Source organism: Gossypium hirsutum, chromosome D11 (assembly GCF_007990345.1).
Source record: "Gossypium hirsutum isolate 1008001.06 chromosome D11, Gossypium_hirsutum_v2.1, whole genome shotgun sequence".
NCBI lineage: Eukaryota > Viridiplantae > Streptophyta > Magnoliopsida > Malvales > Malvaceae > Gossypium > Gossypium hirsutum.
The window spans coordinates 3989045-4014317 of NC_053447.1; the positions used below are offsets into that span (position 1 = coordinate 3989045).

General features: G+C 32.6%; 3 protein-coding genes across 13 annotated transcripts; all 3 read right to left on the minus strand.

The window, feature by feature from the left end:
- Positions 1 to 666: 666 nt before the first annotated feature.
- On the minus strand, positions 667 to 8117 carry LOC107912007 (phosphatidylinositol transfer protein 3). 11 transcript variants are annotated; one of them, XM_041105574.1, is made up of 10 exons: positions 8003 to 8117; positions 7837 to 7903; positions 7260 to 7752; positions 6066 to 6231; positions 5163 to 5979; positions 3393 to 3453; positions 2909 to 3085; positions 1736 to 1834; positions 1408 to 1653; positions 667 to 1161 (listed from the first exon to the last, which is right to left on the minus strand). In XM_041105574.1, the coding sequence occupies exons 6-10, from the start codon at positions 3447 to 3449 to the stop codon at positions 871 to 873; spliced, it is 870 nt and encodes a 289-aa protein (XP_040961508.1). In that variant the 5' UTR covers positions 3450 to 3453; positions 5163 to 5979; positions 6066 to 6231; positions 7260 to 7752; positions 7837 to 7903; positions 8003 to 8117; the 3' UTR covers positions 667 to 870. The 11 variants fall into 11 exon arrangements, with proteins under 11 accessions (XP_040961508.1, XP_040961509.1, XP_040961507.1 ...); XM_041105575.1 differs by having other exon boundaries at positions 6059 to 6231; XM_041105573.1 differs by having other exon boundaries at positions 5163 to 6231.
- Positions 8118 to 8919: 802 nt separating this feature from the next.
- LOC107912006 (sulfite exporter TauE/SafE family protein 3) lies at positions 8920 to 13141 on the minus strand. The gene is made up of 12 exons (XM_016840035.2): positions 12731 to 13141; positions 12417 to 12576; positions 11972 to 12172; positions 11790 to 11854; positions 11668 to 11707; positions 10741 to 10802; positions 10557 to 10643; positions 10394 to 10444; positions 10019 to 10240; positions 9636 to 9729; positions 9357 to 9497; positions 8920 to 9267 (listed from the first exon to the last, which is right to left on the minus strand). The coding sequence occupies exons 1-12, from the start codon at positions 12950 to 12952 to the stop codon at positions 9185 to 9187; spliced, it is 1428 nt and encodes a 475-aa protein (XP_016695524.2). The 5' UTR covers positions 12953 to 13141; the 3' UTR covers positions 8920 to 9184.
- A 4153-nt stretch (positions 13142 to 17294) lies between these two features.
- Positions 17295 to 19248, minus strand: LOC107912005 (probable polyol transporter 6). Its single transcript, XM_016840034.2, has 2 exons — positions 19072 to 19248; positions 17295 to 18875 (listed from the first exon to the last, which is right to left on the minus strand). Exons 1-2 carry the CDS (start codon positions 19166 to 19168, stop codon positions 17473 to 17475), a joined length of 1500 nt encoding a protein of 499 aa, XP_016695523.2. The 5' UTR covers positions 19169 to 19248; the 3' UTR covers positions 17295 to 17472.
- Between the last annotated feature and the right edge of the window lie 6025 nt (positions 19249 to 25273).

Below are 25273 nucleotides of genomic sequence, written 5' to 3' on the forward strand. Positions count from 1 at the left end.
ATTTATAAAATATAAATTTTGAAATTTTTTATAAATATTTTGAATTTTAAAAGTTTTTTAAATTTTTTTGTAATTTTTGTTGAGAGACCAATTTGTTTATTTTTAAAATTGATAGGGATCAAAGGAGTAATTACAGCAATCTATTATTTGAGTTATTGAAATTGTAAAATATAACAACTCGAAACTTGAATTACTTATTCGAATATTTTTTCAATTTTCTCTAATCGAATCGAGTTTTGCTCACCTCTAAGTCAATAGTAAACTGAAAAGAGCAGTGCAATGATTTAGTGTTTGTTTACATAGTACCGTTGAGTAGCAGATTCAGAAGATATACTAAAATGGCGAAATACCAGTCAGCGCCTGCAGTCAACGTTGTCGTCATTTGTATATAAAGATATGCCTGTACATACTTATAATAAAGATAGAGACCGCATATGTATATAAAGATATCTTTCGTCAATTTATGTCCTTATTTTATACCGACCTTAATCATTCTGTAATCTCCAAGTTCGAGATGTCCAACGTACCTCTACTCATCCCATTTCATCACCTTTATAATCTGGTTGATTTTCCTTTAAATTTTCATTTCTTTGCTTTTATAACAAGAAATACACAAACACAGGGTGAGCTAAATAGCCGAAGGAGAAGATGCATAAACATGTGTCATACAGAATATAGCCATATCCTTTACTAGCATTTATGTCAGCAGAAAACATGCTCCTTTTTTTGGTCTTAATAGTTAGGAATGAAGGGGGGTAAAAAAGGAAATGACTTTTATTCATCATGTAAAGAAGGATGTGGATGTTGATTTACATAGGCACATCACTTAACCTTAGAGACATACCAGTTATAGAAAATAGGCAAGTTGTCTCAGCCCGCTTGTTGTGAAATGGGCGCTGGCTCCGGTGCTACTGAATGTCCATTGCCAATTTGGTATGGTTTCTCATCAATTCCCCAGAATTTAGCAGTTTTTACATCATCTTGAGCCATCAATCGTGAGAACTCTTCGTGGTCATACTTCAATGTTGCGTTTCCCCCAAATTCGTTGGGGAGATTCTCAATATCAAAATATAATTGCATCATCTCCACACTATCTTTGTTTTTAGGGTAAACAAATTTCACCTTCTGAGCTGTTTTTGGATCCAGAAAATACCTCACAGCCTGTGGAAAATGTACATAGCAACACATCAATCAAATGAAATATTGCAACTTCAAGGAGCCAAGTACATTGGTTTTATGTTAGTTCCTATGTTCCTAAATACATGTTGCAATATTAGCGTCAAACATATAATCAGATATCCGTATGGAGATATAAATAACTAGGTTAGGCAATGGTCTTCCTGCCAGACTTATAGAATGCTTAAAGAATACAAGAAACCAAATTAATGGAAAGGCTGGAGAGAAAACCTTATAGAAGGCTTCAAAAAACCTTGGTGGATTATACAAGAAAGCGATTGCCAGCCTCTCTGGATAGTGGCTCTGAAGGATGTATATGATATCCCGGGCTGTTCTGATGGGAACACTGGTGTTCAAGGAAAATCCTGTGAAGTCTATCAACCATGACATTTGCTCTTGGCCTTCGGAGAGATTTATGACAGCATTTTCTAAGAGATAGACCAAATGGCGAATATTATTTTCCGCTGATGTAGTGTTCTGCCAAGACATATAGGTGGGAAAATTAAAAGGGCATGTTTGGTGACGAAGCTTAGCAAACTGAATGAAACCTACTGCAAACCTGCATTCCAGGCCTCAATATAAGCACTGTTCTTCCTTGACGGTCATGGAAACTCGCTCGGGATACTTTTCCGGTCTCACCTTCATGTGCCACTTCGTGCTGGAGAAAAACATGTCATGAGGTAAATTCCAGAAACCAAAAATAAGCCTTTTAACATCAGAAATTGTACTAGTTATAAACTCATAATCATACGCAAAAACAGGAATGAAACATGTCATCCGTGATTCATGATCAGGTAGAAGGAAAGAACAATTATCCAGTTTCATAACCATAAAATCTTAAATTTATAGAGAGACATCAAAACTAATCTAAACGAGTTTTGACTTGAACTTATTAAACAAAGTTTCAAGTATTCTAATACGCTTTGGAATCTCATCCTACACTAACAACTCTATGTTGCTAAGACTATTCATTTTCTTTTTTCCGGGATTATCTATATCCTATATATATCCGGATAAAAGGGTATAATCATCCAAATACTTTGAAGATACATGAAAATCTTGAAATGAATGAATATACAAGTCTCGAATATATATCCATGTCTGACACTCGCAACCAGAGTTACATAATGATTACTAAATTATCCACACATTGCTACTATTGTGCGGAAGCGTGTAAAAGAGTAAAATTATTGTACTAAAAAATCACACTAAGTTCAATTCCCAGGAAAGAGAGGTGGATCGCAAGGATCGCTTAAGTACCAGGTCTTTCCTAGCCAGAATATCCCTCAATCGTAATTTAATAGCACAATAAATCACTACAATCACACACACAATTCATGCAGAATAATACAATAAAGAACACAAGAATTTAACGAGGTTCAGCAAATTTTGCCTACGTCCTCGGGCACTACCAAATATATTTCACTCCAAAATACAAGTGAGAATTTACAAAGAGAGAGAGAGAAAACAATGCCTTAAGTAGAGAATGGCAAGTTTGAGATACAGAATGAGAGATGGTTATGCCTATTTATAGTTGAGGTTTAGGGATCAACTTGCAAAGTCACTTTACAATTTAGGGACCATATATTGCAAATATCTCAGATTTTATTATGCCAATATTTGATACCCATATCTTTGACTTTCCAATATTTGATACCCATATCTTTGATTTTCCATAAATATGGATAATTCCCAATAGCTACCATAAGGAGGCAGGAATTATCAAACATACCCAACGGATTTCTTCAGGCTTATAAGTCGATCGCCACTTTAATGTCTCTTCTAACATCTTCCTTGCCTTGTCTACATTCCAATTCCGAGCTTCTAAATATCTCATGAGGCATGCATCGGTACAGAACAATGAACAACGTCCAGACAGGGGTCCTATTGCAGTCCTGAGTTCAATGACCTGCTTATCAACCAAGTATATGATTCAACTTTTTATATTTAGATATGCTTTGGACTCAAATGTAGAACACAGATGCTGTAAGCCGGAAAAATGAAGAGTCGAAATAACAAAGAATTCAAAAATACTTTTTAGACTTTAATTTGACGCCTCCCGTATTTACAACATCTAGAGATCAATTCCATAAACTTTGAAGGATTTCTCATTATTTCCAATCCTTTGATCAACAACGATAAAGCTATGAACCGAATTAATTAAATTTAGTCTGCTCAAAATACAAATATATTCGAATAAAATAAATAAATATTACCTTTGCATCTCGTTGCTCAGAATCATCCTTCTGTGTATGCTTTCTCCGAAGAAACATTTCCCTGCAAATCAAGTCAATCACAATCTTAACATGCTCAACTTTTCAGTTTAAAATTAATTAATTAATTAATTAAAACGATTGTTCTGATGTTCATAACAAATTTGATTATTATTATTATTATTAGCATAAACTAAACAGCTGTAATGAACGCCAAACAGAGGTCCAGAACTCTTAAAGATCCATCAATTTAAAAACAGATCTATCTCTTCGCAAGCTCTCAAAAAAGGGAGGGGGGGGAGGAGTAGTTTATTCAAATCTTATAATCAACACAAAAATTAATAATATGGATGAAACAGTCAATGCAGATAGATCTACTTTACAGCACAAGAACACTGTAAGTGTTGAAATATTAGAAATAACAAAAACGAGATTAGAAAAGAAGGAAAAATTTTAAATTATATGTACCTGGTTATGCAAAAACCAGCTGAATATCGAAACTATCAGGGGCAGTGAGAATATCAAAGCTTTCAGATTTCTTCCTTTATTAATGATGGGAATACAAGAGTATTGTTGGTTTGAGTTTATTTTATTAATGTTTTAGAACCCAAGCGTGGGCCTCATAGCCTTGCTATTTTTTTTCAAAAAAATATTATTATAATACGATGTAATTATATAATTTACTAGAAAAAAATAAATTTTGTTGATTGAATTTAACTTAATTAATATTAATATTGTTGATAATATAAAAAAGACTTGAATTTAAGCGTGTCAATCCGTCGATAAATTAACGAAATTTTTAATAATAGTGACGAGTTGGGATAATCATCTTAATTAAGTAACTAAATTGAAAAAGAATTTATAATGACCAAAATAAACGAGTGACCTGGTTGTCTAGTCTCAGAAAACAGAAAGAATGGCTAAAAGCTATTCTCAGAAAAAAGAAAGGCGGAAAGCTTGGACCACCGCATTATGCTTGCGTTTCCACTTTCCACGCAATGGCACCAGTTTCAACTCCACTATGGTATGTTTTTCATTTAATTTATATATTTTTATTTTTAAAGCATTATATAAAATTTAGTGTTTCAGAAAAGAAATTATGTCTTCAAATTTTTATTGAAAATGCTAATCCGAGATAAGTGGTCTAATAAATAATAAACATATTAAAACAATTTTTTTGTTCTTATAGAATTTAATATTCTTTTTTTTTCTGTTCAACTATAGAATTTAATTTCCATATAGAAATAAGAAGTTTCCGCTGTGATTTTCTAGGTTTTCTAAGTGGTCACTGTTTTCTTATAAAATGTTCATTTTTTTACCTTCTTAAGGCAAAGACAAGTTCATTGTTTTAAACGCTAGCATTAAATAAGTATCATTACTTCTTTTGTCCCTCTTATAACAAGTCAATTAACATTGTTTTCTGAGTTAGTACCATATACAGGAAATTTTTAATTTTATAAATTAAAATCGAAATAATGCTATGTCTCATTTTTATAATAAAATAATATTTATTGTTTTATTACACTAAGAAAGAACGTGTTAGTCATCTAAATGCTGCTTGTGAAAATAGTCCAAGCAATAGATATTGCTTTCTAACATTAAATTTTCAAAATAATACTAAATTATAAAAAATTAATATACTTCTAAAGAATTAATATAAAAATAAATTGATCTTTGTCAAAATTATAAAGTTCCGCCTGTATATTCATATTTTTTCCATTACCGAAAAAAGGAGAGAAAAAAAACAGATCTGGATGGATTCGAACCACCAACCTCTCAACCCCCGTCAAAGGGATCCAGCGCTCTGCCGTTTTGAGCTTACAGATCTTTCGAAATAAATAGTCATAAATGAATCAACATTGCACCTCCTTTTCCTTTTGACGAAATATAAACAAAATTTAGTGTGGACTACAGTTAAGAGTTGAGACAATTCGCAGAAAACAGTTATCCTAGGAAAAGATTTTCAAAGGAAAAAGCAAATCAGATTATCAAAATCGGTAATGGGTACCCAATTTTTTGAAGCTATCTGTTCGAATATAAAGAACTCCCTCAGAAACTCAAATCTGAATCATAAACAACAATTTACATGCGTAATTTTTTTTAAATGTAATGATATAATATTTTTATAAAAAATTATTAAGAACCATTATAGAAAACAACTTCAAAGAACGAAGCCTTAAGAGCCCAAAAATAATAGCAACTCTCCAACCTGAAATAAAACTCGGGTTTAAAATCACAGAGAAACTTGATGGGTTTTTTCTTAATACAATAGAGAGATTTGACTTGAATAGGGTTATTAATTTAGTTGAAAACGTTGAAAACTTTTAGTAGAAAGAATTAATGGGATACCATTTCTTTCATACCTTCGAATGGAATCAATAGTGTGACGCGATTCACCTTCGGCTTAATAACGAATGAACATAAGAATATAGAAAGACACCAAATTTACGTGGAAAACCCCACAAAGGGGGAAAAACCACGGGACCGAAGTCCACTGAAAATTTTTTAATATGTAAATGGAACCGGTTACACATTTGACATATGTACCTCTCGTATCAAACACTTCTTCAAAACTAATCCCAGTAGAAAACTGCACCATGTAAAAAATCAAGGATTCAATATATGCAATGACTTCAATGCTTCAAGAACTAGGAAAATGATGGGAAGACCTTCTACCAATAGAACCCGCAAAAGCATCGAGCTCTTCATCTGGTGCGTCCCAAGCTCCACTCTTTATAAATCCATAAATCTTGAAAATCGACCAAAGCTCAAATACATTGATTTCCGATGCTAATCAAAGCTGACATATGCAAACTCCCAACACACAAACTACCTCTTCTCACTGCTGATACAACTTCCGTCAATATCTTCAACAGCTAGTAAATGAACTACAACCTTCAACGCAATGAATAATAAAGGCCCATGCAAGAGCCTGAACTACAGGGCAATACAAGATATGTACACGTACTAAAAATATTCTCAAAATACGCAGTTCGGAGAAAAATAGATACGAGGATAATACATTAAAAGGAAAATAATAATGATAAAATGAGAAATTAGCATAGGCAATTAAATGGAACCAGGATTGATACCGGGAAATTGATCATTGTATTAAGATACCTACTTTATCGGGGAAATCCTCACCGTCTCCGCCTAAATGTAATCCAGTATTTTAGTAAGCACTTTGCAAAGGGAATTGGTGAAATTTTCAGCTGATTCAAATGGACATACCATTGAATACATTTAAAAACAGTTATTGCCTAATTGCTCTACCTAAGCCATGGCATATTTTGGGTTATTTAAGCTGGGATGTGTGAAGGCAAATAAAAAAACGAGTACCGAATTTTCTAAACAAAATCTAACCGACATATCACCACTTGAATACTATACTCTTGTTCTTATTAGATCAACTAGCTATTAAAACAAACATATTAAAAATAAATCTTAAAATTTTAAGACCATGAAAAGTTCAAAAATTGAATAGCTTATTTTAACAATTTAAAAAAAAACCTTATTGGTAATATAATTAAACTCCTAAAAATATATAGTGAAAGAACACGGTCAGTTAGGAAAAATCAAATAATTTTAAAATTTGTTATCAAAATCGTTATTTGAAAATAATTAACTCCGTTTTTAAAAATAAAAACAAGTACCAAAAATCTAGAATTGATAAAGATGCTTTTAGAAATTGATTATCAATTATATCTATGTTTAAGATATATACGATTCTCATCCTTATCCGGCTTATCCAGGTAACCCAAGGATAGTTAGGTGCATATTTGTCAAAGTTAATGGTAAATTGACTGGCATGATAACTAGCAAATGTCTATTTTTTAAACTAAAATTTTGTTTTGAATACGTAAAAAATACCTTGGGTTTGAGGTTTGCAAGTGGTTGAAGATCAATTGCTTCGACAGCTTATTCCGAGTTGGTGATGATGATGTGGGATCATGCATCCATCCCGTATGTTGCAGCGTATATGAAGTAAATAATGGCAAGCAGAAAGGATAAAAAAGTAAAGAGGCACGAGACACAACAGCAGAGGGGAGAACCCGGGCAACCCCCGTGCGAACTCCCCCTGAAAACACCGAAAAAATAGAATTTTTATTAAGTTTCGGTGACCTGCCATGCAAGCGCACCCGACATGGCAAAGGTCTTGGATGACAAAGATAGATCAGGACTCAGCCCTATTCTTATTTTCAAAATAATTAGGACCTCTGACCTGACATCTTACACATCCTTTCAAACATAAACCACCTTTCGATCCAACATCGCTATCTCAGAACATCACTTGTTTTACTACGATAGATCCTAAGATCAAGAACAAGAACCACCTCTGGCGAGATCAAATCTTTCACCATCCCTGCAAGATTACAAGAACAATATATAAACAAAGGAATTATTGAAAATAAACTTCGTAAAAAGAGAAAGAATATAGAATACATACTTAGGAAGATATATCTCTTCAAATAGATAACGATTCCTGCAAACCTTTGGATCTTGCCGTCTAAGGACTTTTTAAAGCATTAGATCAGACAACGTTAACCCTCGTCAAAAATCTGATATCAAAGAGAAGATCATGAAACTGTGGTACCGGATCTGAAGAAACAAACCTCGCATAAGGAATCATAGAAGATAGATCTGAACTTTTGCAAGAACTAGACGGCGGGAAGGAACAGAAAATAACAGAGGAGATGAGAAATTTAGAATGAGATTTTCTTTGCAACAAAACCTAAAATATATAGGCGGCTTTTTGAAGAATGGACGGTCAGTGTTTGGAAAGATGAATGGTTAATGTTAATCCACGTGTATTAAGTCGGCATCTTTTTTAATTGAGGAAAAAGGTAAAAGAAATTTGGCAGACACCATCCAATAGTTGTGCGCCACGTCAAGAATGTGGTTGTTATGAAGTTGGCGTTATGTTTTTTTTTATTTTTTTCTGATAAAATGAAATAGCGTTGTTATTACGCAAATTGGGGATGTGTTATCATCTCATCTTTACCGTCCGTTCTTCGTTGCGCTGTCATTCTCTCAGTGCGATTGAAAACGACGCCGTTGGTTCTCTCGAAAGATACGTATACAGCTGCATCACATGCGTTTTCTAGGTAATTGTTTCAACTTTCACCATAATTTCATTTGGAGGTTTTTTTATTATTGTATTTTCTTAATCTCTAAGTTTTCTCTTCCTTTTCGTCAAGAAGGACGAAGATATTAAAAAGAATCTATACTGTATAGAAAAAAATATATCTATGTGTAGCTTTAGAACCCACCTGACTGAGGGAAAAGGGTGATGACCACTTCTGGCGCTAGACTGTTGATTGGAGTTCAGAGCCCACCTGACTGAGCAATCTGCATATGCTAGAATGCTTTTGATAACTTGGTACCGTTTTAATAATAAGTACCTAATGGATATTAATGCTTTTCTCACCCGAATCCAAATTTTATTTCAATAGACCACAATGGTTGTTTTAATAAATATTAATTTATATTACAATTTTATTAAAATAACAAATATTTTTTGGATGACCAATTACATTTAAACAAAACTTTATATATATTTTAATCTAAAAACCATTAAAGGGAAAAAAATGGAAAATAAAACATTCGACTGCAGAAGGTTTCTTGCATAGACTGGACAAGAACATATAACAAAACCCAAATCTTTAGTTGGAAATAATTGACAAATACTTTGACTTTAAGTTCAATGCAATTGCTTGTTCTCTGCTGAGAATTCCATCTGTAATAAGTCAAAAGTAAAAAATACAAAACGAAAAAAAAAGAGAGAGAGAAAGGACTCAAGAGAGCTTGCAAAGGTTTTCAAATCCCATGTACTCTTCATCTTCCAGTTTTTCAACCATATCAGCAATGCCAACTCCACCTGCAAACATTCATCCAAATTGTATGGTTCAGCTCTGCTTCTTATAATACCTTTTCCGACTGAAGTAAATTAAATAGAGCATTCTATACCTAAACTGATTGCACTGATAAAGATGGTTAAAGCCAGTATGAAGATGATTATCGATGCTCGTCCGAGGACTGCGATAATTTTTCGGACTACATGCTGGCCGGTGAAAGCCGCTATGGTGGCGACTAGAACGAAATAAGCAGCTGCAGGGTAAACAAAAAAGTTTAACATCAAGACTATTAAGGCCGATGAAGTCTATGTCGAGAACACGCCTTAGGTACATATTTGTATTTGACATTCATGCTCAAATCCGAGTATTTTTCACTTCTAATGTCGCTTACCATATGGAATTGGGAAACGATTGAGAAGATAATATTGTACAACTGACATTGAGGATGAGAACGCCATTGAAAACGTTGATGTTGCACTAGCTACCTGGACAATATTGCATAGTGACATGAATCTTTTTTCAGCTTCTGGTTACTTGAAGACGCCTACATATCGGGATATGACTCGCCCCTGTGTTTACTTACATCGAATGTATTGCCCTCTTTGATCACCCACCAACTCCTCAAAGATTTATCATAAGCAGGGTGCGTCTCTGGTTCGAGCCAAAGAGTCACCTTGCAAGTGGCAAATCTTTGAGAGACCGGTGAATACCCATAGAGAAAATACCTTTGATGTAAGCATACGCGAAAATTAGTGATACTAGTTTAAGTAATACCTGAGGAGGAATTCCAAGTTCAAGGAAAAGAGGACCCAAGATGAAGCCACCTCCCAGTCCAAGCAAACCACCAACCATACCAGCAATTATGCCACAAGAACAGTAAAAAAGAATCTGATATATCTTCCAGTTTGTGATTTCTTTTCCTTTTGATGCAATCACCCTTCTCCCTTTGTATAAGCATATGGCTTCAAACACTGTTACAGAGGCTGCAATGGGTATCTATAGAAAAAACAAAAACAATAACAACAAAAAATTTGAAGAGATATCAGCCATACGAAACTCTACACTCTCTGTTCTGCAAAAATGGGCATCTCAAGCTTTCCAGATTCTACATTTTTTTTTATTAATTATCTAGAATTTCAAAGTTTCTACCTGCAAAGAGTTCACAATCCAATACATGACCGAGCAAGTTTGAAGATATTCCTGCACAAACATGTGGGTCATCTTAAAACTCGAACTCAGTTTGAAAAACTATCTTATATAAACTTATCATTAAACATCGATGGTTGTTGAGATGTGGACAATAATAGCATACCTTAATAATCTGAACGATAAGAAAACCAATCCACACATAAACGAGCAGCGATAACTCTTTCCAGTATATGTTATGTATCAGAGAAATCTGAATTCAATGATTAACAACAATGGTTAACAACATTGTGATTTAGAGATGAAAGCCTGTTTTCGTAAGGACACTGAAAATGTTCTTAATTACTCACATCATCATCTGGCATAGTGCTTGGGCCACTAGGTAACATTTTGTAATCTTGAACAGCTCCATCTGCAACTCTCAAAGTTTAGTACAACCCATTTGCTATGTTCTTTAATTATGTATGTAGAGATATTTCTGCTTTTCACATATATTATTTTTCATACAAACTGTCGTTTGAATCTGAGCCCATTTCTTATTTGAATTTCTTTTGAAGTTATTTCTTCTTTGAATTTTTGAACTCATATTTTGTGGCCAAAAATAATAAATTGGACAAACCGTTTATGCCTGCAAATGACTCAGCACTTAATTAGGGGCGTTTCTCCGTCAAGTCTAGCTGCATTTTTTTGCTTATATAAGTTTAATCCGATACAAAATATTATCTTAAAATTTTGTTTAAATTCATCTATATTTTCAAACCACTAATCCAAACTACTCATCTATATTATTTTTTTAATTTTTTTAAATATTTATTTTATTTTATTTTAATATTTAAAATTTTATTATATTTTTTTATTTATTAAAATTTTATATAAAAACAACTTAACAATTTTGTTTGAATATTTACATTGTAGTATTATATATTACTACATGTTTAACTTTTATGTTTTATAAATGACATAATATATTAAAATAACATAATATTTTAAACTGGTCCGTCAAACTCATTTTTCAAGTTTAATATTTTTATTCAAATATTCTAAAATTCTAACCAAAATTCAGACTTTAACAGATAACCCAAATATCTACCTTGATTACCTATCCCCTTCATACTATCACATTACATCCTAGTTTATTGTCCTTTGTGTAAATCCATGTGGATCCCGTCATTACATTTACAAGTTTATGTAAGAATCATTAGTTTAATCTTTATTTCTCATTTGAAATTTACTTATGGATATAAAAAGCTATTTGGTGGATCAATTACGGCACTCACCAGCTAGTTTGGACACCTCAGCTTCTAACCTTGCTGCTTCCTGAAAAGAGAATCTCAAAATCCTCATTAATAATCCTTGCCATGGAAAAACATGAAGAGCGAAACGAAGTTGGAAACTCTACCTTTTTCATCACTGTCTCTTTCTTCCATGTATCTACACCTTTGAATAAGGCTTTAGTCGAAGTACCTGGAGACAATGGCATGTGAAATCAATCATAATTAATAGTTAAAAAAAAAAAGTTATCTTCCTGGCCGAAATGGTGAAAATGAGATAGAATTCCCAATATTATGTTATTATTGTTACCAATGAAGAGGAGGATAAGCAAAACTGTGACCATCCAATCAGCAAACATGATATTGAGGGTAACTCCAATGCTGATTCCAAGCATAAGCATGGGCTGGAAGAGCAACGCCAAGTCATAATCTATGAGAGGCATTTCCAGTGTTGGATGCCTAAGTCTCAGGTTATAGTATACTGTTGATCCAGCTGCACCCATTATCATACCTGCAATCTCCAAAATATAGATACATGTATCTTTCTTATCAGTCTACATGATAAGCCTATCATGCGTTATCAGTGCATATACCAACGTTAAATTATGTTATGGCCATGCTTGCTGCAATACCCATACTCTTAATAAGCACGTACGTGTGTATTCATATTATGAAATGGATTCATACATACTGACATTAATGCAAAATGAATACTGACATGGAAATATTTGAGCAAATTAAGAAGAAACTCTCACACTTGGAAATGGCAGTGGAAGACTTGGGGTCGAAACCTATGATGAGAGTGAGCATTGGAACAAAAATCCCACCACCACCAACCCCTCCAACGCTACCCAAAGCTGCACCAAGGAATCCAACAATTGTTCCCACAACTATTTTCCAACCAAACTCCATCTCCTATTTCAATCATTAGTTTAAATTCAATTATCAAATCTAAACTAACTTGCAAAATTAAAGACAAGTGCATTTATTGGAAAGAAAAAAGGATTTCAACTTTCAAGGCTGTTTCATCTTGTTGATGTTCAACAAGGTTAAACGGCGGCTAACTCACCGGCCAGACTGGTTCGTAGGCGGACTTGCCACCTTGCCATAGGAAGCTGACAACCCTAAGTAGAAGCCCTCGTGTTTTTTCGTTTTCTTTGGAAACTTGGTGGTTTCTTTCGTCTTTCAATAATCTCTCTGCAAGACCCACATTGGTCATCATCACAAGAACCATAAAGACTGTCCATGCTACCATTGCCAAGCCTCTCCGGTTCACATGAAATTGACCCATTTTGGCTACTGCCTTGAACTGTTAGCAAGGAGGGAGTCAAATGAGAAACTTTACTTGGGTTTAAGTTTTCTTAATTCTCTTCTTATCCCTTTTTGCTCTCAATACAGTAGCATAATACAAATGGAAGAAAAGTTGAAGAAATTTAACGAGTTCACTCCTTCGGTACCTCTTAGGTATCTACATTTATAAAACCCTCTCTCTCTCCTTTCCTAGAGTCTCGAATAATGAATATCGAATACGAATACGTATTCAGTACGTATATATTTTATTTTTAGAAAATATTTTAAGATCGTATGTTATATCATATCTAAATATAACATAAATCTCTACCATACATGCCATTGTGAACTTTTAACCATCTCATCATTTGAGAAGATAGCTAACAAAAAACTTGTAACTTAAAATTTCAGAAAAGAACAGCTATGAATATTATGTAATTTACTACAAATTTGCCTTGCCTTTAAGTATCCTATTTTCCCTACATGTCTTGATTTTTTTTTTTTTTGCAGGAAGATAATTAAATGCTTTATAGTAAATAAATTACATGATCAGGTTTCCAATTCCATACTCTTTTGTTAAACAACTTTACCATATTTGACCTGATGTAGGATGTTAATAAAAATGAACTTTGCGTGGATAAACTTTGCTGTTTTTTACCGATTATGGTCTATGATGACTTTAGTTTGAACGTGTAAAACACAGGGTGTTTTTGGGTTATGTATTTAAAGGGTCTTGGAAAGATCAGATTTTCATACTCATGCTCAAAATAAAGAGCAACATAGATTATTATCACTCTTTTTAGCAATTTTCTTTATTCTAAGTTATATTAGCTCTTTGATATGAATATATGTCTCACATATATAATATAGATCCTCATTCCCTACCCACTACCCACAATTATATAAACAAAAAGCATAATAATATTTGGCCCTCTAACTTCAAAAAAAAAAGAAAGAAGAAGTTATTTTAGTCTTTCATTTAATTTTTCGTCTCTTTTAGTTATTGAACTTGCATTGTTTGTCAAATCACCCTAAAATTAATGAAAAAGTCAATATTTATTAACTTTGCTGATATGGCATCCATGTAGAAGTTCATGTGTATGACATTTAGGTAGTAGTCTACATGTATGTCACATCAATAAAGTTAATACAAATTTAAGGACTAAAAGTAAAAAAAAATTAAATAAAAGGTTAAAATATTTTTTTTATAAAATTGAGGGACCAAATAATTCATTATGCAAAAAAAAAAAACATTCAAAATCTCCCACCTGTTGAATGTTCTCTATATATCTTGGATAATCCTTTTCTTACTATGTTTATAGGAAGCTTCATGTCTGTTTCCAATTTGACTTTAGTTGATATATAATAAACTGGTTAATCAAACCATGTTTCTGTTTACCAATTTTAATGATATTTTTCCTTTCATAAACATCCATTTCCATATAATAACGTAAAAGAAAAGTAATTAATGATCCCATGATGATCATGACCCAGATTGAACTCAATCGATTTTGATATCCAAAAAAACACTAAATTTAAATTTAATAAGAACTAGTAGTTTTGTGGATAGAAGCTAAAACTGAAGAGTAAAGGGGGTGGCAATTGGTAAGGTTTGAAGGAAACTTCGTAAAGTTTTCAAACATTTTAGTACGAAATATTAAAGGTTTACGGGGAAGCCATATGAAGCTTCATAGTTGCGTCAATATTCAATCCAACTTTGGCTTTTCTTCTTTTTAATTTCATTATTATGTCTTTTGCTGGGTTTTGGAACTTCCTCGTTTGTTTTCGGTCCAGAAAGAGAGTTTCAACAAGACAAATTACCACCTATTTTTCTTTTTTCTTTTAAATGTTCACCGCCTTCACCAACTATAAAAACTACAGACAAATTAGAAACATTTTTTAATTTAAATTGCTTGGGATTAAATTAAATTAACCTTCTAATTAATTTAAATTTATTGAAAAAAATAAAATAAATCTAAATTATAATAGAATCAATATTTACGTTTAAAAGATGTGATGTAAATATTTATAATTTTTATAAAAATCTCTATGTAAAATGTATTATAAATAATTATTATATTGTTAGCAATTTTAATTTGTTTTGATATTTTTAAAAAAATTAGAATAATTATTAAGAAATAATTAAAATAATCAAAACAATATTTTAACGGAAATAAAAATCGAAATGTATATTCACCAAAGTCATGTGTATATTTTTAGATAACGGGCCATGAATCAGGTGAAGGGATGTGTATAAAATCCGTGAAGCCTATTAACAAGAAAGGAAGGCCCCGAAATTCTTTTTAACAATAAACCCACTATTTGCTATGGTTTGCATTGAAAAGCCCAAACCCACAATTTTATTTAATTTTATAAGCATGAATTTTGTTTATATTTTTTCACCAGTTCATAAAATACAAATCAAATTACCATAAAATAAAAATTTATAAGGGTTACTAAATATTAAAATTTGTCACTGATATTTGCCATTATACTTTAAAAATATATGAGTAAGAATATTAGCTTAGTTGGTATCAACAATCGATGGTACAATAAGATGTGGGTTTGAGCGTATTCAAGCGCTTTTATCATCCTATTTAAGGGTTGGGAATAAGTTATAAGTAGTTTTAAGCATTCTATAATAAATATATATATATATATGAGTAAATCTTTGCTACTCAACTTTATCATTAAATTTTGAAATTTATTAAAATTTAGCAAGAACTTTTATTTTTAATTAAAATTTACCATTTGATATTGATTTTGATGGTCTCAAAACAAAATATTACGGAAAAAAACATTGTTGAAATATTTATTTTGTTAGTTAACAATAAATTAATTTTAAAAAATAAAAAATTGACTTCAATTTTTCATTTAATGAAAAAGATACTAGAAAATTTAAAATAAAAATATTATTTTTATTTTTATAAATAAGAGTTTTTATTGATATTTAACATTATATTACTTAATTTATTATTGTTAATTATTAAAATTTTCTTCAAGTTATTTAAAATTAAAATCTAATCAAAAATTAAACTTTAGTTTCAAATTTTAATAAAGCAAAAGTGTAGTAAAATTTAATATAGAGTTAAAATAGAATGATAAATTTACCCTTAGTTCAAAAATATAAGAGCAAATTTTAATTTTTCCTGCCAAATTTACATATTAACCCAATTTAATATTTAATCACATATGTGATTTATTTTGGTATAAAAGTCTTTGTATATTGCGAGTTATAAGAGCTTTAGAGGAAATTGAAAGTTTAGAAAGGTTTAAAATTTTTTACTTTTAAGTGTCTAAACCCGGGCGGCCCGGCCCGGCCCAACGGCCCATTTAAAATATGGGAGGGTTCGGGTAAAAATATAGGGCCGAAATATGGGTTTGAGCAAAAAAACGAGGCCATTTAGAAAACGGGTCGGGCCTCGGACACCACTTTTTTGGCCCGGACCCGGGCCCGAATATATAATAAATATATTTTTTAAAATTTTAAATTTTTAAATTTTTTTTAAAATATTTTTTATTTTTATTTTTATTTTTAGAATAAATTTTTGGTGATTATTAAAAAAATAGGCCAAGCCGGGCCGGGCTCGGGCTTAGGAATTTTTCCCGGGCTGGACATGGACAAAATTTCATGCTCATATTTCGGGCCGGACCTAGGAAGCGGGCCGAAATTTTTTCCTAACCCGACCCGTCCTATGAACACCTCTAGTTCAAACTCATACACCCACGTATGCAAGTATTATAACATTATATAAGTGAACTTAAGAATCAAACCCTAATCTCGGATTTAAACGAACTTATTTCAACTAATGAACCGACTGCTGGAATTCTATTGAGACTAAACTTGATATATTTCTAATATATATGTACTATCAATATCCATAAAATAATAGTGACATTGAAGTGGAAGCCGAAACACAATATGCAAACAATAAAATAATTATAGATTTAGCAAAATTCATTGTAATCCCTATTTATTGATGATAATAAATACTCCCTCTTTTCCAGTATTGCATTTATATTTTAGTCCTTCGCAAATGGCCATTGCACCGAAAAATATATAAAATTAATTTCATGCTTTCTTTCATCTTATCTTAGGAGAAAGATTATGAACAAAAACTAGGGTAAAGGCCGTTTCCGGTCATATTTTTTAATACCAAAGGTCGCTTGGCAGAGATTGGAAACGAAAGACATCAGTCATCCGATCAAGGAAAACTCAGTAGAGCAGGCTAATTTAGTGGTTTCGCAATCATGACTTTTTCAATCAATAAAGGTGCCACTCAAGTTTTAATGAAAAATAAACCCCATTAACAAAAGATGTGGAAGAGAGAGAGACCAACTGGAAAGCAAGTAATAAACTATATGTATATCTCGCATCGGGTTCGGGTTTGCATAAAAACTTAACCAACCCGGTACAACGTGATTTTGCATATAAACTAGTATTCATTTTACATAGAATACAAGTCGAAATTTGCTAGTTTTTGCTTAAGAATCACTTTAAACATACTAATTTAAGCCCTACTAAACACTATTACTGGTTGTTGGTTGGATTTCTAAGCCCTGGTTTTCATGCCTTGTGTTCTTGGTGAAGAGTATCTCAATCTCTTCCAAGGATTTCCCCTTGGTTTCAGGCAATAGGAAGAAGAAAAACCACCAGGCCACTAGAGATACTCCTGCAAACATAAAGAAAGCACCTCCAATGGTAATGGCTTTATAGATTGAGATAAAGCTCATTGAAACTATGGCATTCATCAGCCTATTAACAGCCACACCAATGCTGGCCCCTTGTGCCCTTAACCTGAGTGGAAATATTTCACTGCTGTAGACCCATGTGATGGGACCAAGTCCTATGGAAAAGAAAGCCACATATAGATATGTGAATATAATGCTTAAACATAATGCCCATACAAGCCTCTCACCAGGGTTCAGCTCCACCATTGTTAAAGCAAAGCCTAACCCTGACAAGGATACGACCAATCCTGCGGTGCTGGCTAATAAAAGCCGTCGTCTCCCGACTTTGTCGAGGAAAACCGTGGCGATTAAAATGAAGGTTGTTTTTGTAAGGCCGACCCCGACAGTGGCGAGCAAAAGCTTGTTCTTGCTGGTGACTCCAGCTTTGTGAAAGATTCTTGGACTGTATAAAACGACTGCTTCGATCCCTGTTGCGTGTTCGAAGAAATGGATTCCGATGGCGGTGATTAGAATCCGACGAACGGCCGGTGTCGGCCTTATAAAAAGATCTTTCCACACGCCTTGACCATGGTGGATGTTAGGTGGCTTGACGACTTCTTCAACACAATCCGGATCGATCCCTGCTGCTATTTTTATGTCGTGGAACCGAGATTCGGCTTCTTCTTCGCTGTTGGATATCAGTAATAAGATTTTCTTGGCTTCTTTTAATCGACCTTCTAACACTAGCCATCTGGGAGACTCGGGCATTTTCAGTATACTGAAAGCTAAAGCGAGGGAAGGGACGGCGGCGACGCCCAGCATCATCCGCCAGCCAAGCCTCAAAGTCAATTTTCCAAACAAGTAATTGGAAGTGTAACCGAGTAAAATGCCGAAGCTGATGCAAAGCTCTGGCAAGGACGTTAAGAAGCCACGGGTGGAAGGAGATGAAATCTCTGCCGAGTAAACTGGAGCGATCATAAGGGCGAAGCCAACACCAACTCCGGCAGTGCATCTTCCTGTCATTAGAATGGCATAGTTCGGAGCATAGCCCATTAAAACTGCACCGATCAAGAAAATTATTGAAGCTAAAACGATTGTATATCTGCGTCCGATATAATCAGACGTTCTTCCTGCTGCTAAAGAACCAACCAGAGCACAAATATTTAGAATTCCAGCCAGTATTTCCACTTGCACGTCACTGATTTTCAGGTCCTCCTTTATGAATATCATGGCCCCGCTCATTACTCCGGTATCTGATCAACAATCCAACAATTTGATTTACTGAATCAATCTTATATTTCGTAATTAGATTAAAGTGATGGCTATTATGCATGTTAATATATAATAAGCATCGCAATGGAAATCGAAAAAGTACTTTAATTACCCAGTGAAATATATAACACCAGCATGCATATATATATATTTGTTGAAGGATGGAGAAGGGATTACCATAACCAAAAATGATGGAGATGATAGATGCAATAATAGCACATAAACAAGCATATCTATTGAAGCTGTTCTTGTTTTCACCACTCTCTGCTGCCATTGAAGCCTACCTTACTAGTCTCCCACTGTGCTTCTTCGTACAATTTGTTTCTCAATTGTTACTGAACACAACAATCTCCCATATATATAAACAAATGAGATGGCATAAAAAGTTGCAATTGTAATAGTTAACAAGTGGATGTCAATGTTGAATTTAGAGGAGCATTATGGATAGAGTTTTTTTTTTTTTGCATTTAATTATCCTATCTCTTTTTATTTTTATTTTATTTTTTATAATTCTATAAAAAAGATAATTTTGCTTAAAACTGATTTCTTTTAAAAATAGAAAGTTTTAATTACGGCGAAATTTTCAAAGATGGATAGATAATTAAAATTAGACGATAAGATAATCTCTAATTCTCTATATGGAGATTGGAGAACTTAATTTTATTTTTGCCAAAATAATAATACCATTTAAAAAAAATAATTTGCAATTGGGAGGACATTTAACTTGATATCCATAGTTGTCTGAAATATAGGATTTCGAAATGTGATTGTCTAATGGATTTTAGCCTTTCGTTTCGATAGTTAATTTCCTTATTTAATTGCGATAAGAACGCCAAGCAATCTCACCTATATTTTCAACAGAATCGTTCCCCATTGACTACCCCATCTCTATTTTATTAGAATAACATTTTCTAACTTTTTTTTTTTAATTTGACACCTAAATATTTTTTTCCAATTTCATATTTAAACTTGACACCTTTTCTTAATTTGATATGTATATATTTTTGGCCCAATTTAGTGCCTAAATTTATTAAATATTTTACTATTTTTTTTGTTGTTATGCTATAAAAATATTGTCAATGTTAGAGGAAATTTATGTTTAAAAAAATTTTATTGAGTTATACTTGACGAATTAATATTAAATAAGAAAAAAAGAGTTTTAAAAACCCAAATTAAAAAAATTCATTATTTTTAATTAATTAAAACTAAAAGTAATTGAACATATAAAGTACAAAAAAATATCATATCATCTATCACATGTCATTCATACATTGATTATTTTCGCTACTCATAAAAAAATAATATTGTTAGTATATTGAAGTAATTTGTAAAACATTTGACAAGTTCAAGTACCAAATCGAACAAAAAAATAATTAGGTACCAAATTAGGAAAAAGAGTCAAGTTCATGTACCAAATTGAACCCCAAAAAAGATTAAGTAGCAACTTAAGAAAAGTGCCAAGTTTAGGTACCAAATTGAAAAAAATATCAAATTTGAATACCAAATTAGACCAAAAAATTTAAATACCAAACTAAGAAAAAGTATCAAATTCGGATACCAAATATTATACTGATAATTAGAATAATGCTGGAATGAATAGAGCAATCAGTATCAAATTAGTACCTTTTACATTATCCATTGTTTTGAATTGCACTACTAGATAAAAAATAATAATAATCACAAGTGATTGTACGTGTATGTTTATTGATTTTTTAGATTTTTAAATTTTTTTTAAATGCTATTATCTAATCTTTGCTCGAGAATTTTTTATTTTTATTTTCAGAAACAATAAACTAAATAATAATTGATTAAATGTTTAAATTGGATCAAACTTTTTATAAGTTATTCACATAAGAATTAAACTATTTAAAATAAATATATAAGAACTCATCGTTTAAGTGCTTAAATAAATATTAAAGCTTTTAAAATTGTAAATTAAAAATTAAATTCTTTCAGAAGTCTTCAAATAATAATTAAATTTTAAATTATGTTTGTGTTTTTTCTTTTTAAGGAATATTGGATTCAATTGTTATATATCATTCATCTCATTTTTACTACAAATTAAATTAAAATATATGAAATTTTTTTATTTAAGTCTTTTCGTTAACCTTTTACCTAAACAACACTAAAAAAAATGGAATTGGAGCTCATTTGAGGATTTAGCTTTTTGCTTATTTTTAACATAAAGGTGTATGTACAGCTAATTTCCAAATCCAATTTAGCCATATAGTTGGAATTAGCTATTTGCCAAATCCAATTTCTTTCATCTTTGTGGTTTAGGGTAATCATGACTTCCACAGTACAATTTTCTTTTTATGAATTAGGCATTCAGAGTAGAATATATTTATATTTGCATATATACAAGGACGTCGCCAACTAAGACAGGCGATTTGCCGCATTGGAAGCAATGGAGTTTCACTTTCATGAAAATGAAAGTTTTAAATATAAAAATAACACAATAAATTTAATAAAAATTAGAATTTTTATCACATTACATATTTAAAATTAACATATAATAAATAATATAATATATAATAAAGCATGCAATATATGTATAATATTAAAAATAAAAAATTTAGATTAATTTGTGAGTAAAATGAAACTTAAACACGTAAATACATGAAATTAAAATTTAATAATATTAAATACACTATGAACCTCATGTTGTGACCTATTGGTGAGGCGTTCACCTTCCCCAAAAATAGTTTAGGTTCAAATCATAGTTATACCAAAAAAAAATTAAATACACTACAAGTATTTATTATAGTATTGTCGTCAATATTGAGTTTACGTTAACTTATAACACTAACTCAATCAATAACATTATCAATATATATAATTGATGGAGGGGAGAAATTATGCATAAGAAAGTTAAAATATATTTAACGTTTCAAGATAAAACATTAGTTGAGTGATAAAGTTGAAGTTTTATAGATGTTTATTTATTAATTTTTGATAAAAAATCTAAAATATTATAAAATAACATTATTTATTTTAAATATATAAAAAAAATTTATAATTTTATAATTAAATTGATACCTAATTAATTCGTGATATACCATTTATATATTTAAAATTTTATGATATATTTACTGTTTACATGAAAACGAAGATCAACATCGTCTTTGCTTTTGCGCTTTTACATGGTGGCATGGCCATGTCACTTGTATGACAGTCATGGCGACATAAGAAAATACAATGCACCGAGCAAGAGTCAAAAACCTACCAACCCATATGTCCCTCTAGTGGGTTTGAATGGTGGAAAATTTATTAATCCAAATTGCTTTCATTTAAATCGGATAATGTTTGTATTGGAATTGAGGAGAGAAAGAAAAAACAGCTTCACTAGACGCAGACACAGCGGACTATTGTGGCTGCTGGTGACGTGACCAAATTTTGGTGCATCTTTTTCTCCGTTATTAGAAAGTGAGTTTGTCGTGTGGTCTTCTACCATAAACAAAAAGTTCTCGGATTGAAGAAGTAAAATTTTACGTGTTTTTCACATTTATGTTTTGGTTTGGATTTAAATTGACGTATATATATATATATTGATTATGTCATAATATCGTATGAAATTTTAAAAATCATATGTTAGGATCGACCTGATTAAGTAACAAGTAAAAAAATTAGTGGCATAAATTGATAAATTGAACACACAAAATTAACGTGGAAAAACTCCTCAAAAGAGAATAAAAAACCACAGGCAAAGATAATTTTACTATAATGTTAAAAGAACGAAGAGTGCAAAAGATGGAGATAAAAACTAAACCTCAAAAACCCGAAAACAAAAAAACCCTCAAAACGTAAACACAAAATTCTCTAAATATGTTACAAGTTCTAATCTCCAATGGATGTATTTTCTAAAGTTGTAAAAGAACCTATTTATAGGCTAAATTAGTAAGTCAAATAAACTATGCTAATAAATGCTAAATATATTATACTTATAAATACTAAATCTTTTAGAAAGAAAATATATTTTATTTAACTTGACTTGCAAGCAATCTCTTAGAATTTGGGTCACACAACTCTAACAATCTCCACCTTAACATGAATTTTTACAATTCCATCTTTGCCAAAGCCCGCCATGGGCCTATCTTGAACTATGCAGGGAATTAACTAAGTCGAATATGTGCTTAGAAGTCGGAAGACTTCTAGCCTTCAACTTGTGCACTACTAAATCAAAACTAACTCGGGTCTGATTTTCACGAACACAGTGCCCTAACTTTTCAAAACCTGCATCCAAAAGAGAATCCCTCTTCAACGAAAACGGTCATACATTTTTCCCTCCTATGACCAAGTAGCCTCCGCTCCAAACGAGTTGATTTCGACTCCATAACGGATGAGGGACGTCCAATTTCATCGGTTACTATAGAACCTTTCAGAATATAAAGATTGCCAGTTATGTTACCTTTTAACAAAACGAGAGCTCTACGAGATACTTTAATATCGCTCGACTCGATAGTGATTCCGCATCCTTTCAAGTCTAAAATACTCAAGGAGATGAGATTCTTTCGTAAATCAAGTACATACCTAACATCTGAGAGTGTCTTAATCATCCCATCGTGTATCCTAATTTTAACTGTATCAATACCAATTACCTTACAAGATGAATCATTTCTCATGCGCACAACTCCACCTTCAACCGAACTGTATGTGGAGAACCGTTCTCTATTGGGACACATGTGGAAAGAACATCCTGAATCTAGGATCCATTCGGACGTGAGCTTGGAGTTATCGCTCGTGACACTAACAAGAAATCATCAACGCTTTCATTCGACCAAATTAGCACCAGCAATGTAACACCCCTTACCCACATTTGGGTCACACAACTCTAACAATCTCCACCTTAACATGAATTCTTACAATTCCATCTTTGCCAAAGCCCGCCATGGACCTATCTTGAACTATGCAGGGAGTTAACTAAGTCGAATATGTGCTTAGAAGTCGGAAGACTTCTAGCCTTCAACTTGTGCACTACTAAATCAAAACTAACTCGGGTCTGATTTTCACGAACACAGTGCCCTAACTTTTCAAAACCTGCATCCAAAAGAAAATCCCTCTTCAACGAAAACGGTCATACATTTTTTCCTCCTATGACCAAGTAGCCTCCGCTCCAAACGAGTTGATTTCGACTCCGTAACGGATGAGGGACGTCCAATTTCATCGGTCACTATAGAACCTTTCAGAATATAAAGATTGCCAGTTATGTTACCTTTTAACAAAACGAGAGCTCTACGAGATACTTTAATATCGCTCGACTCGATATTGATTCCGCATCCTTTCAAGTCTAAAATACTCAAGGAGATGAGATTCTTTCGTAAATCAAGTACATACCTAACATCTGAGAGTGTCTTAATCATCCCATCGTGTATCCTAATTTTAACTGTATCAATACCAATTACCTTACAAGATGAATCATTTCTCATGCACACAACTCCACCTTCAACCGAACTGTATGTGGAGAACCGTTCTCTATTGGGACACATGTGGAAAGAACATCCTGAATCTAGGATCCATTCGGACGTGAGCTTGGAGTTATCGCTCGTGACACTAACAAGAAATCATCAACGCTTTCATTCGACCAAATTAGCACCAGCAATGTAACACCCCTTACCCGCATTTGGGTCACACAACTCTAACAATCTCTACCTTAACATGAATTCTTACAATTCCATCTTTGCCAAAGCCCGCCATGGGCCTATCTTGAACTATGCAGGGAATTAACTAAGTCGAATATGTGCTTAGAAGTCGGAAGACTTCTAGCCTTCAACTTGTGCACTACTAAATCAAAACTAACTCGGGTCTGATTTTCACGAACACAGTGCCCTAACTTTTCAAAACCTGCATCCAAAAGAGAATCCCTCTTCAACGAAAACGGTCATACATTTTTCCCTCCTATGACCAATTAGCCTCCGCTCCAAACGAGTTGATTTCGACTCCGTAACGGATGAGGGACGTACAATTTCATCGGTCACTATAGAACCTTTCAGAATATAAAGATTGCCAGTTATGTTACCTTTTAACAAAACGAGAGCTCTACGAGATACTTTAATATCGCTCGACTCGATATTGATTCCGCATCCTTTCAAGTCTAAAATACTCAAGAAGATGAGATTCTTTCGTAAATCAAGTACATACCTAACATCTGAGAGTGTTTTAATCATCCCATCGTGTATCCTAATTTTAACTGTATCAATACCAATTACCTTACAAGATGAATCATTTCTCATGTGCACAACTCCACCTTCAACCGAACTGTATGTGGAGAACCGTTCTCTATTGGGACACATGTGGAAAGAACATCCTGAATCTAGGATCCATTCGGACGTGAGCTTGGAGTTATCGCTCGTGACACTAACAAGAAATCATCAACGCTTTC